Source organism: Phyllostomus hastatus, unplaced genomic scaffold (assembly GCF_019186645.2).
Source record: "Phyllostomus hastatus isolate PE091 unplaced genomic scaffold, TTU_PhHast_1.1 phas_contig_195, whole genome shotgun sequence".
Lineage (NCBI taxonomy): Eukaryota > Metazoa > Chordata > Mammalia > Chiroptera > Phyllostomidae > Phyllostomus > Phyllostomus hastatus.
This window is the reverse complement of record NW_025333706.1, coordinates 4,010,502-4,022,710: the sequence shown is the minus strand read 5'-3', so window position 1 is coordinate 4,022,710 and position 12,209 is coordinate 4,010,502. Positions and strand designations below refer to the sequence as shown.

General features: G+C 45.5%; 1 protein-coding gene across 1 annotated transcript; it reads right to left on the bottom strand.

Moving 5' to 3' along the window:
- Nucleotides 1-1,110: 1,110 nt before the first annotated feature.
- Nucleotides 1,111-11,948, bottom strand: LOC123815555 (spermatogenesis-associated protein 31E1-like). The gene is made up of 5 exons (XM_045833851.1): nucleotides 11,934-11,948; nucleotides 7,218-7,463; nucleotides 6,445-6,496; nucleotides 4,965-5,025; nucleotides 1,111-4,762 (listed from the first exon to the last, which is right to left on the bottom strand). The coding sequence occupies exons 1-5, from the start codon at nucleotides 11,946-11,948 to the stop codon at nucleotides 1,111-1,113; spliced, it is 4,026 nt and encodes a 1,341-aa protein (XP_045689807.1).
- Between the last annotated feature and the right edge of the window lie 261 nt (nucleotides 11,949-12,209).

The following is a 12,209-nucleotide window of genomic DNA, read 5'->3' as shown; positions in this document are numbered from 1 at the left end:
TGATGAAATATATTATGGAAAGATCAACCTTCCCTGCTTGAAGACTCTGCTACTTCTGTGAGGCTGGCCTTCTGAGTAGTAACCACAGGTGGCTCCCCTCACCTTGACTCTGGGAACTCAAAGGGGGTGGACACCCTGAGCCAATGGACCCCTAAATTCTCCTCCCCTCTGGGTTTGTAGATGACAGTGGGATACCAAGAGCCCCTTGGTCACTGCACAATTTATGGGCATGCTGTGTCACTTTACTTCCTTCCCCTTCATATCATCCTGGGTGCACAGAGTCCCATTGTCACATAGTGACTGCATGCACAGTCACATCCTGCTCCCCTCCCTAAAAGGGAACTATGGGTGCCCTTGGGCAGGCCATCCTTTCTCCCTGGTGGGCAGGTGTAGGGTCCTTAGCAGCCTCTGTGCCCCCCACCTGCATACGCTCAGAGCTGGGAGTATTGCCCTAGTCCTTGCTGCTGCTCCAGAGAGAAAGGCAGAGGGACAGGACACTGAGCACAGAGTTCACAGGGGTTGGCTGGTCCATGTCCATCTCAGCTTCACAAGGGAGAGAAGGGCTCCCAGGCAGGTGCCAGCCATTCCCACCAATGATCCAGGGAAAGATCTCTCCCACCTCTGGACTCAGGACCAACACTGCTGCCAAGGCCCCCTCCCCACTCTGTGAAACTTCATATAAACTGAGGGATTCAGCCTCTGCAAACCCTTCCACTACAGCCCTAAAGTTCAAGGTAGACAGAAAGCAGGAGAGGATGGGCTGAGCCAGATCTTACAGTTTTGCTCATCTTGAAATCTCCTAAATGCTTTTGTTTGTCTATGTAACTATGAATTATGGAAAAAGGTACATTGAGTAAATGTGCCTCACTGCGGTAAACCTCCCTCCATGGCACCATTCCTTCTGGGAGCCAAAGAAGGCTCTTGGGACAGTGAACCCAAATCCCTTCTCTTCTACCTGGAGTACACAGACAGAGGCCACCAACTCTCATGAGAAAAAAATTGTATATTTTGTGAAACAATAAACTTTGTAATAGGATGAACCTTGGGGATGCTGGTTCCCTGGGTGGAAAGGCCAATTTGCCATCCCTGTCTCTGGTCTACCCACTCTTATTAGAGCAGTTGTGGCCCTTGGGGGTAGCTTGGTGACTGTAGGCCATATCTATCTTTCCTCACTCTTCTTTGCTTTGAAGAGGAGAGAAACTTGAGGTAGCAGGAACACTCACCTACTGGGGCCTGAAGTTGTTGTTTGTGTTGATTTAACTCCTTGGCATGAAGTCCTTGGTGAAGTCCTAATTTCTCCACCAGGATTTGTCCAACTGCTCTCACTATCACCTGAGCTTCAACAGGTGCATTGTCCAGAACTGGTCTGCTTTTAACTGGTTCTTGGTTCTGGGAAATGGTTAAGACAGGTTGGCCTTTTCGAAGAGGTTCTTCTGATCCTTTGCCCTTTTTATTGGGGTTAAGATACTGTGGAGAGTGCCTTTTTCTGAAGTGGTTTTCCAGAAAAACCTGTGTTTTCTCTGGCAGGAGTTGGAAGTATTTACTCCCGAGGGTGTCTCCCATCCCCCTGACCTGGGGAGGGTTGCTCATCCTACTGGCTTGTGAATTCCTTGGTTCTTCCAACCCTTCATTTTGTTCTCTTTGGTTGGGTCTCCTATCATTCTCCCTCCCATCAATGGGGAGAAACATTTTGCTTTGGCTTAGAAATGGGTCCTTAAGTTTTGGTATCCCGGGCTCTTGCTGCCCCTGGCTGCTCTGTTCACTCAATATGAGGTCATATGGCACCTGTGCAACCAGCATGTCCCCACTTGTATTTTCCCTAAGTGACCCATGAGAAGCCATAATGTCTGCAGCGAGAAGTACATCATTGTGAAAGTCTTGGAGGAGCACATTGGTGGCACTGTCTTGGAGACACATGCCAGTTGTATTGTCTTGAAAGATGACATCAGTGTGACAGTCTTGAAGGAGTAAGCTGGCAGCAAGGGCTTGAAGCTGGTTCTCTGACTCTACCTTTCCTTGAAGCTCAAACTTATTAGCAATGTTTTTTTTAAGGCTTGGCTCTTGTAGATCTTGGGCCACTGACTTTGTAGGTAGTGAGGAACTTTTATCAGGCACTAGAGACTCTGATCTCCTCATACCCATATTAGTGGTTTGGGAATTGGCCAGTACACTGGGTCCCACAGTGACTTTCCGAGCAGGGGTCTCCTCAGCCTCCAATGTCTCCCTGGCCTCTTCAGCCCTTGAAGATTGGGACCCTAAGTTCATCTCCACTATTGCCCTTCTCCCCTCTCTTGGCTCATTTCTGGCTACTGCTGAACTTGGATTTGGTATCAGGCTTCTTTTTTCAATGCCCGTGACAGTCCCAATTTGCCATATTTTTCCCATGAGGCTGAGTGTGAGGGAATGAGGAGGTGGCCTGCCTTCCTGACTATTCAGAGGGGTCTCTGACAGCCCATGGCCATCACCAGAGGGCATCTCTTCCAGGGTCTTCTGAATTTCCTTAGACACAGGTGAGGTAGTGGAAAGGGGACCTAGTGGAGTGAGCAATGACTTTTTTGTTATCACCTTTTCTCCTAAAAAGGGCAGAGGAGGTTTTCCCAAGACCTTGGTGTACTTGTCTTCCAAGTGGACCCCAAATACATAGACAGATGAAGTGGGGGAGCAGGCTTGTGGAAGGGGCAAATACTGTGTCTCGTGTAGCTTTAGATTTGTGGGCTCAAAGGCCTGGTGGGGCTGGCCCCACCTATGTCTTTCGTGAAACCTTATCATATGTGCTTCCAGCACCTGTTGAGTGAGTGGACTGAGGAAGGAAAGCTCACAGGAGGTGTTTAGGTAATATTCCTGACCCTTCAAGGATACTTGATTTCTGGTTTCCATGTGAGTGTGGCACTTGAGAAAAACATGGTTGGCAGCAAGCCCAGATCGACCCACACTCGCAGGGATCAAACCTTTGACAATCTGTTCTAACTTCCTATCCAAATGTGCTTTTAAGATGTTTTCTATGTGTTTCTTTTCTGGGCCTGTGTATAAGCAAGTTCCTACACCACTCTTTTGTGGCTTCAAGTTCCCTTCTGATTTCTTCTTAGAATTTACTTTCAGAACCTTCACTATGATGGTGTTCGAGTCTCTAGAGAGAACTTCTGGGATCCTCCTCATACATTGCCATAGATCTCTGCAAAAGTCCTTTCCTCGTTGGTCCTTCCTATGGGACCTTCTATGGTACCTAGACTCCATCTTCTGTGAGTCCTGGAAGGGCCACTTCTTGTCTTGTGCATGACACATTCCTGGGAATTGGCTCTGAGCCTGCATCATTTCCAGAGATACCTGGACCCTGAAGTGCAGGCCACCATGCTGTTTTTTTGTGGTGAGCCTCTTTTGAAGATGCTGCTTCTGGAGACTTTTGCTGATAAAGTCCTTGTGAGGAATAGAAACTCTTCTGTGGCCATGGGAGGCCCTACTGTTCTGGGGAAGGTTGGGTGTAGGTTGGCTAAAGACTTCCTGAGATCTTTTGGTCAGAGAAAGTAAAGCTCGCTCCCTTTTGAATTCCAGATATTGAATGTCAGGTGGGATGAAATATTGTTCCTTATTCTGGGATGTAGGGCAAGATACCCCAGAAGTGCTCATCTGGATCAGAGAAGAAGGTGGTTGGATTGAGTGGGAGCGTATGAGATGAGTCTGGGACTGGATTTGAGCCAGAGGTGGGGTCTGGGACTGGGGCAAGTTTCCAGCCAAAGGTTGTGGTTGGGCCCCAGAGAGAGACAAAAGTGCAGCCCGTGAAAGCCCTGAAGAGGTTGAAGGTTGAATTGGAGCTGGACAGTGGTTACACATGCCATTGAATAAAAATGAAAGAGGCTGTGGGTAAGAACTCCTAGCAACCCAGGCAGTAGCCACCAGAGACTCACTGTGTAAGGAGGGGAGACCCCAGAAGAGCTGGCTGCATTTCTGCTGTCGATGGTCCTCCAAGAGCTGGTGATGTGAGAACTGCTGAGGACTGGGCACCTGCTCTTTTATGTCCTTCATGCTCCAGAAGGGTTGGGGGGTTGCGGAGTCCTGCTTAGCACCCAGTGATGTCCATATATTCCCCAAAGACTTTAGGTGGTTGTCTAAGCCCTTTTGTTTTGACAATGACACATCCCTTTCTCTCTCCTTCCACACTTTCAGTTCTGCCTTCTTGGTGATCACTATCTCCAGCAGCTTCTGGATATCAGGGTTGATAAATGAGGGGCTACCAGTCTCTATCTGTTTGTCTGTGGGGTCTCCCCAGAATAAGGCCTCAGATGGGTGATGGGACAGGTGCTCTTGCTGAGACTCATGCTGTGATGAGGTGGGGAAGAATAAGGCCTTGGTAGTCACCCACCACCAGGACAAGAACTTCATGGGATAGCTTGAGCAGCCAAGGCCTGAAATGGCTGGGATGGAAGATGCCAAAAAGGAGTTACCTGGAGGTGAGCTCTTTACAATGGTACTCAGAGGGATTTTCATCAAGTCAGGTTGGTCCTGATGTTCTGCTGACAGGGGGGAGGCCAGAGGTAGAGTACACACGGTCAGGAGAGATGGGGAAGCTGACATGGCAGGAGCAGCATTTTCCACAGGCACACAGTAAGGCTGGTGGACTCCAGTGGGTGCTGCTTTGCACAACTCTCCAGGAGGGTTTTGACAAGAATGCTGATTGTCTGAGAACTTCCCCAGGTGGCTGCAGAATATGAAGGCATAAGCTGCAGCCAGGAGCTGATGGGTAGGCCGGAGGTGGGGTGTTAGGCACCTAAGGCTCAAAAGTTCTCCATGGTCCCCATACTGATCTCCCAGTGCTCCTGCTGCCCCTAGTCCCAGGGCTATAGCTACACCCTCATTCCATGGCTACCCGTCAGCAATACCCAGGCAGTCCAAGGTGGCCTGCAGCTCTGGAATCACATCATAGGTTTGGGAAGGAGGAGTTCCCAGGAGAAAAGGGGAAGATTCTTTACCTTTGCAGGAGAGAAATCAGGCACCGAGCCTCTTCTATTTCTTGCAGGCAATCTCTGCAGGCTGGAAATCAGGAGATGGGGTAACATGGTGAAGAAGTGTCTGGGAGCCTTACAGGAGGCTGAGTGCAATGGCTCTGTAGGGGAGATGCCTGGGAGTGTGGACTCTGGAGCCCAAGCATCAGAGTAAAGACCACATGATCCCTGACAGTAATGGCAAGACTGGTGACAGGCAGCACTCTGTCATTTACAAAGTGCTTCCATATCCACTACCTGCTATGACCCTCACAACTTCCCTGTCAGGGAGAAAGTAAAGGGGGCACCTCACAGATGAATCTGAGAGAAGGTAAACAATGTGCCCACAGTTGGACATGTAGGTACCACTTCCCAGTCAGACACTATCGGTTGAGTGTTAGGAACCACCCTGTCTGGTATCAGAAGCTGTAAGCCCCACCAAGGCTAATGCTGAAGGAACAACCTTGGACCATAAGCCAGCAAGGACACAAAAGCTTATCTCCCTGGCAGGGGCGCCACTTCTGCCCCTTCTCCTTCACCCTGCCTGGCCCCCAATATTTGGTCAGTTAGCCAATGATGGGTAAGATTCCCCAAAGGGGGGAAATGATCTAAGACAGGCATGATCACATGGGAGGCCCCCAAGGAAGGACTTTGGGGGCTACAGCAAAAGGGGGTGATGGACCCTCACCCCTCAGCTTTGACAAAGCCTGAGTCCTCATTGTCTTCGAGAAAATCTCCTAATCTCTTGGCTGCCTTACTTTCCTTGCTCCACCTAAGCCTGAGACAATGACAGAGGGTGGTGCAGCCCTGTGCTGGAAAGGGTGGGTTCCCCAGGCAATCAGGCCTAAGAAAGAATATGTAAAATCCTGTGAAATCTGCTTTGTTTAGAATGCTCTCAATTAACTGATAAGGGTCAAAGGAAGAAGTAACTTTGTTCCTCAAAGTTTTACAGCTCTTTAGCTATCTGACCCTGACTTAAAATAGGCCCTCAGAGTTCTTTGTTATCTATTGTTTGATCCTTACTTCCTGGCAATGATTAATGAGCTTTACCTGTATTCTTGGGTAAATGAACCCAATAAAAGGCCATTGAGGAATAGGCTGTTGGCCCTTCTCCTTTGAGAGATCAGCCACCTTTCCTCCCCAAGCAGATCATGTCTTGGTAGACTTATTCTCAATCGTGGCAGCCAGGGCAGGGGGGCCCTGTGGGTGGAGCCCCCTTCCCCACAGTTGAGGACAGGAAAATGCCCCTTCTGAGACACCCCTGCCAGGGAAACACCCATTTCCAGTACTTCAAGGCTTCATCCCAACCAAATTCTAAGAAGTGTCTGGGATCTGACCTCCTTCCCAGGAGCCTCCTGAGAGCTCTGTTTCCTGAAAGACAGGCTCTGCACTGGCATCCTTGGGAAACAGGCCCTGGTCTCTCAGGGACAAGACCAATAGAGGCAAACTCTCAGGTGCAGAAGCTCACCTTTCAAAGCTCCACTTTTCTTCCTGCTCCTCCACCTTGGCTCCACTGAATGCTGAGAGATAAGACAAAACTCTCCTTAGACAAGCTGCAGACACACAGTGTTTGTACACAGTATGACTCTCTACATTTAACTAATAGGGCTCTCTGGTTCTCCCCCTTTTATTTTTGCAGTGGATAAAAATTATTTTTGGTTTTTCCTCTTTGGAAAATGTAAAAAGAGTTTTTCTATATGATACTGACCTTGGATTTCTTCTGTCACATTTCCTCTGCTCAAGAAAGACACACTTTCTCAGACCTACAGACCCATCTGAGCTCCCTCAGATAGGAGTCTGTTTTCCTGAGGCCATAGCCCCACCCCAGCTCAGAGGCTCTCAGGGTCTCCTCACTGCCCTGGATCAGCCTCAAAAGAGGATAGGCTCAGCTGAGACACCTGCCATGGGAAGGTGGCTGATGAACCAGAGCTCTGGGCTTGTCCCCACACAGAAATCCAGCTCTTAGTGTCCAGTGCTTGGCCATTGCTCACTGCATTTGGGGCTATGCCTTAGAGCCTTCACCATAACCAGCAAATTGGAGATCTTTGGATGGAAATCCTTCTGTCTGCTCTAACCCCTGCCCAGCTTGGCTTGTTCCTGGAAGGGTGATGTTCTATTCTTCCATGAGAATGGTCATCCTATTGTTTCCCATCTCAGAAGTCTCTCTAGGTGATTCAGAAAAGTGGAAATAAGAATAGAAGACAGATAATCTCTTTTGGGTCTGCACTCAAGCTTCCTTACCTTCCTGATGTTTCTGTGTTTCCTAGGTGGTAGTAAGGGTGGATCACTCTCCAAGCAGGTGAGTAATAGGAGGAAGAGCAACAGTCCACATGAGATAGCGAAGATGATATCAATCACCAAGGAAGGGCTGGAGCTCTGCCATGTAGCAAGAATGCTTTTCAGAGAAAAGAGAGGTTTCTCCATCAATTGAATTGCACAGTTGCCTTCAGGCAACTGAGCACTGGGCGTGGCTTGTAGAGCAGAGGCCTAGGCCAACATCACAGATGTGTGTCTTGTCACAAAGGGCTTCTGAGGGCAGAGAGGGGGCAATAGAGGAGGATGAACTGCTACCCCTCCCCCCACCTAGCCTCGCAGTCTCTACCCCTCCACTCTCCTTGGACCTTGTGTACCTTCATCAATTTTCTGTTTATTCTACTTGGAAGCCAGGTATTACCTGGTCCCTGTATCTCTTGGAGATTTTTGCTTGAATCCACCCACTTTCAATTGTGTAGCTTTTGATAGTGTAGTCCTCTCAGGAATATTAGCCATTTCACAGGGATTGATACTCTCAGAATACCTTCTGTCTTCAACTGCATTTTTTAACCTCACATATTCACTTTCATTTATTTTTGTGAGAACATTTAAGTTTTACTCTCAGAAAATTTCAGATACCATAAGTCACCATGATATACATTAGATCCTCAGGTCTTTATCTTGTAACTGAAAGATTGTACCCTGTTACCAGTTTCTCCCTGCTATTTCCACCAATCTCAGCCCCTGGCAGTCACTTTTAATTCTATTAGTTCACTTTTATTTTAGATTTCCCATATAAGTGACAATATGCAGCATTTGTCTTTTTCTGTCTGGTTTATTTACCTTAGTATAATGCCCTCCAGATTCATCCATGTTGTTGCAAATCTCAACTTTCTTTTGCCCACATACTTTTTTATCTTCATGAATGGAAAGGTAGAACTTTATTTTATACTTACTAAATTTTGACTCTTTAATTTGTTATTGTTTTCATCAACCTTTGCCATCTTCATTCAGAATGACTAACACAAAAGTTTAAATTAATGATTTATTATTTAAAATTCTCCAAAATATGTATAATAAAAGATATATTATAAAATATGTATAAATAAAAATGCACAAACAAAACCTGCAAATGATGTTTTATGTTAGTAGCACTTATACTTCTGAGGTTAGAAGAAGCTTCACGGAGACTTATAGGACATGCTCTACACACACACACACACACACACACACCCCTCATGTGCATATTCTGATAGACCAATTCAGTATTTTCAAATCCAAGAATTAAGCATTTTATCATTTTCTTTAAATCTTTTGTTTTTTTTCTTGACCCTGTCTTTTCTTACTTTGCCCCTAATAGACATTCTCCATTCTCCAGAGCTTAGAAACCTGTGTGCTACTCTCAGAAGCCAGGAATGTGTTAGTGGAGCTCAGGCTCTGATCTTTGGAGTGGACATTGGGAATGAGCCACTAAGGCTTGAGTTTGAGTCTAGTCAAGCTGTCTTTTCTGTTATTCCTAGTGCATTCTATACCTATTCACTTTTTCAAAGTATGCTCTGCTTTCCTTCTCCTGCCCGATGCAGACCTGGAACCTCCAGTTTTGCCTGTACCTTACAGAGAGAGACTTTTGAGTCCTGTAGGTAATTCCCTTGTGACATCACTGAATATCCCTTTGGACAACGGGAACTGGGGATTACTTAGGGATTGTACTTTTTAATCACTACATGGTTAATTTTTCTTAATAACTACAATATAGGCTTGAAAATAATGTATATTCTCTGTTGGTCATAAATGTTTATACAACTTAAAGGAGAAAGAGGGAATTTATTTGGCTGACTATTGTGAATGTGCAGCTCAAGAGCACATGTTCAGCATCAATTGCTGTTTTTATCTGTCTGCAGTTTCTTCACCTTTTATGAAATTGTCAATGGGGCATGACAACCCTTAGTCAGGACAACATAGGCACCTAGGGAGCATAGAGGGTCCCAGTCTGGACAACTAGGATCAATAGGGAGCAGGATGGGCCCTGATTTCTGCTTCATTTTCAGGCTACCTTATGACTGGAATGTGGGTCTCATTTTTACCTAGAAAATCAAGCTTAGGTATGCAAGGAATTACCTTCCAATATTATTCTGCGAGATATTAGAAAATATATACCCCTGGTCCTAGACACAGAGCTCCTGAACTCCTTATAATTTCTTAAGTGATAAGAGCACTGGGAACATCTTTAGTTCTAATATTTTGTTTTGGACACCAGTTCCTGACACAGAGCTCCTAAAACTCATGTAATTTCTTGGGTGACAGGAATGTCTTTTCTTTTAATCAGGTGACTCTGTGTGGGCTCCTGGATGGGGGCTGGTCACCTGAAAGACCAAGCCATGAAAACTTGACACTTTCAGCCCTGTCTCCATCCTCCTGAGAATGGAGAAGGGCTGAAATTATCACTAATGATCAATCATGCCTTCCTGATGAAATCCCCAAAGTATGAGGTTTTGGAGGTTCCCAGGTTGGTGGACACACCCACATACTGGGAGGGTGAGCACACCAACTCCACAGGACAGATGCTCCTGCTCACAGGACCCTCCCAGACCTCTTCCTATGTGCACGTCTTCACCTGACTGTTCATCTGTATACTTTAATAAATGTGTTTCTCTGAGTTCCATGAGCCTCTCTAGCAAATTAATTGAACACAAAGAGGGGATCATGGAAAATTCAGGTTTTAGCCAAGGTGGAGAGAAGTTGTGGGTAATCTGGAGACCTTCTACTTGCCACTGGTGTCTGAAGTGGGACAGAAGCAATCTTGTAGGATTGAGCCTTCAACCTGTAGGATCTGAGACTAACTCCAGGCAGATAGTATTCGAATTGAATTAAATTGTAGGACATCCAGCTGGTGCTGTAGAGAATTGCTTGGTGTGGGAAAAATATTACACATATTTGGTGACCTAGTATCAGAAATGAAGCATTCTGTGTAAAAGCAAAGGAGAAACACAGAAGAGAAAACTACTTTTTCCCTACTTGGAAGGGAAAGACTGTTTTGTTTTGTTTTGTTTTGTTTTTCTAACATAGACAGGCTCCCATCAGGCCATGGCTATGTCAGTGGGTAAGCTCTGTGTGAGAGAACAGGAAGTGCATAACAGAGGGAGCTGGCCAGCCACATTAACTCCATATTTAAATTAAAGATTTATTTTGAGACCTGTTCCTCCCCAAAACCTATGCTCCCTTTTCTGGGTAAACAACAGAAACCTAAACAACAAAACAAAGAAACAAGCAGAATATAAACAAAGACACTGAAATAGAGGACAGGCTGACAGTGACTAGAGGGGAGAGAAGAGGGAATTTCAGGGGAGAATGGGAAGGGTTTACAGGAACAAATTTAAAGGACATATGGACAAAAACTAGGGGGAGGGTGGTAATGGGAGGGAAGTGGGGAGGGTTGGGTGGGTCGGCTGGATTGGGAGTAAAAGGGAGAAAACTGTACTTGAACAATGATTAAAATAAAGAAAAAAAAGAATTGTGTGGTTCTGGTGGGGTTCTCTGACACACTGGTTTTCTGGGTATATGTTTTCATTAATATGTCTCCTTCACAGACTTTGCTGACACAAATCTTTGCTACTGTCCATCCAACTGCTCACCCAGTATGCCTACTACAAAAACCCTAAGTCTTCCCCGCTTTACCTTTTCCGGTATTGCTACTGCAGATGCAATGTACCTGAGGAACCTCCTGATCACCCACACTTCTCCACACTGTTACACCACAGTAGAACCCTGGGGGCTGTTGCAGGTTGTGCACCCTCTTTGGGAGAACTCCGCATCCCATCCTAGGTTGTCAGATGTGGGTGCCTTCTTTTGGCTACCTTCCTTCTTTTCAGTCCAGATTTCCAGATAAAGTTGCTAACTCTCATAGTGCCTATAAAAGCCTTCTTCCTGAATTGAACAGGCTGCTGACCCTCAGGCATCTCTGTGGTCTTAGGAATTTTCCTGGACTCTGGTGTTGGCTTCAGTCACAGCTTTGCTCTCTGACATACTTCCATTCCTGGGATGGAGTAGAAGTAAAGTGGCTTCAGAAGAGTGAATTTTTATTTGGCTGTATGATTTTTTAAAAATTCTTTGACCATCCTTTAGCATATACAACAAGTATGCTCACACCGATATTTCACATCATAAAGTTTAAGTTCTTGCAAATAAACCTCACATTGCATACATAAAAAGTTCACAGAACCTCAGTAGCACAGCTTCTCATAGTGCATGTGTGTCTTTCCCATGAGAGACCCTGAGTTCCATTTCATAGCATACATTGCTTAAAGCCTTTATGAACCCCATGCCCATCCGCCTTTTCTAATCTCATTGTAAGGAAGGGAAGTGGGGGGCGGGGTGCCTGTGGTCTACTAGGAGAATGCTGGGAGCATGAATTCAGTGGGCAAGAAAAGAGCCATTACCACGCATGGCTCCTCCTTCGGACATACCAATCTAGAAAGTCACTAGAAGAGCGGAGGCATCATTTCCTGGTTGCAAATGATTGACTCTACAAACTCTTTGGTACATGGGAGTGCTTAGATAGGTGATTTTGTCATTATTACAAAATTATACATACACACACTTAGAGCATATAAGAAGAATATCTTTTACTTGATAAAAAGATAATCCTGGTTATACCATAAGAGATCTGGTTAAGTTGTTTTTATTACACTAAGTTGGTAAATTTACCTTCGACTTATGCATGTTTTTGATCTCAGAATAATTTGATGCATTGTTACCTCTCTTGGTAATCACTAAAGTAATGTTTAATGTCTTCTTCAACAGATAAAATAATTTTATACTTAATACATCAAACAGAGGTCTTTTTCTGGAGCTGGGACTGAAATTCAAGTCTGCTATTTTATTGACTCATATCACCAAATGCTGTAGGGACCAATTAAGAAATACATAGAAGCATATCAAGAAAGATGGTGGGTACTGAGAAGTTATTTTATTTACTTTATA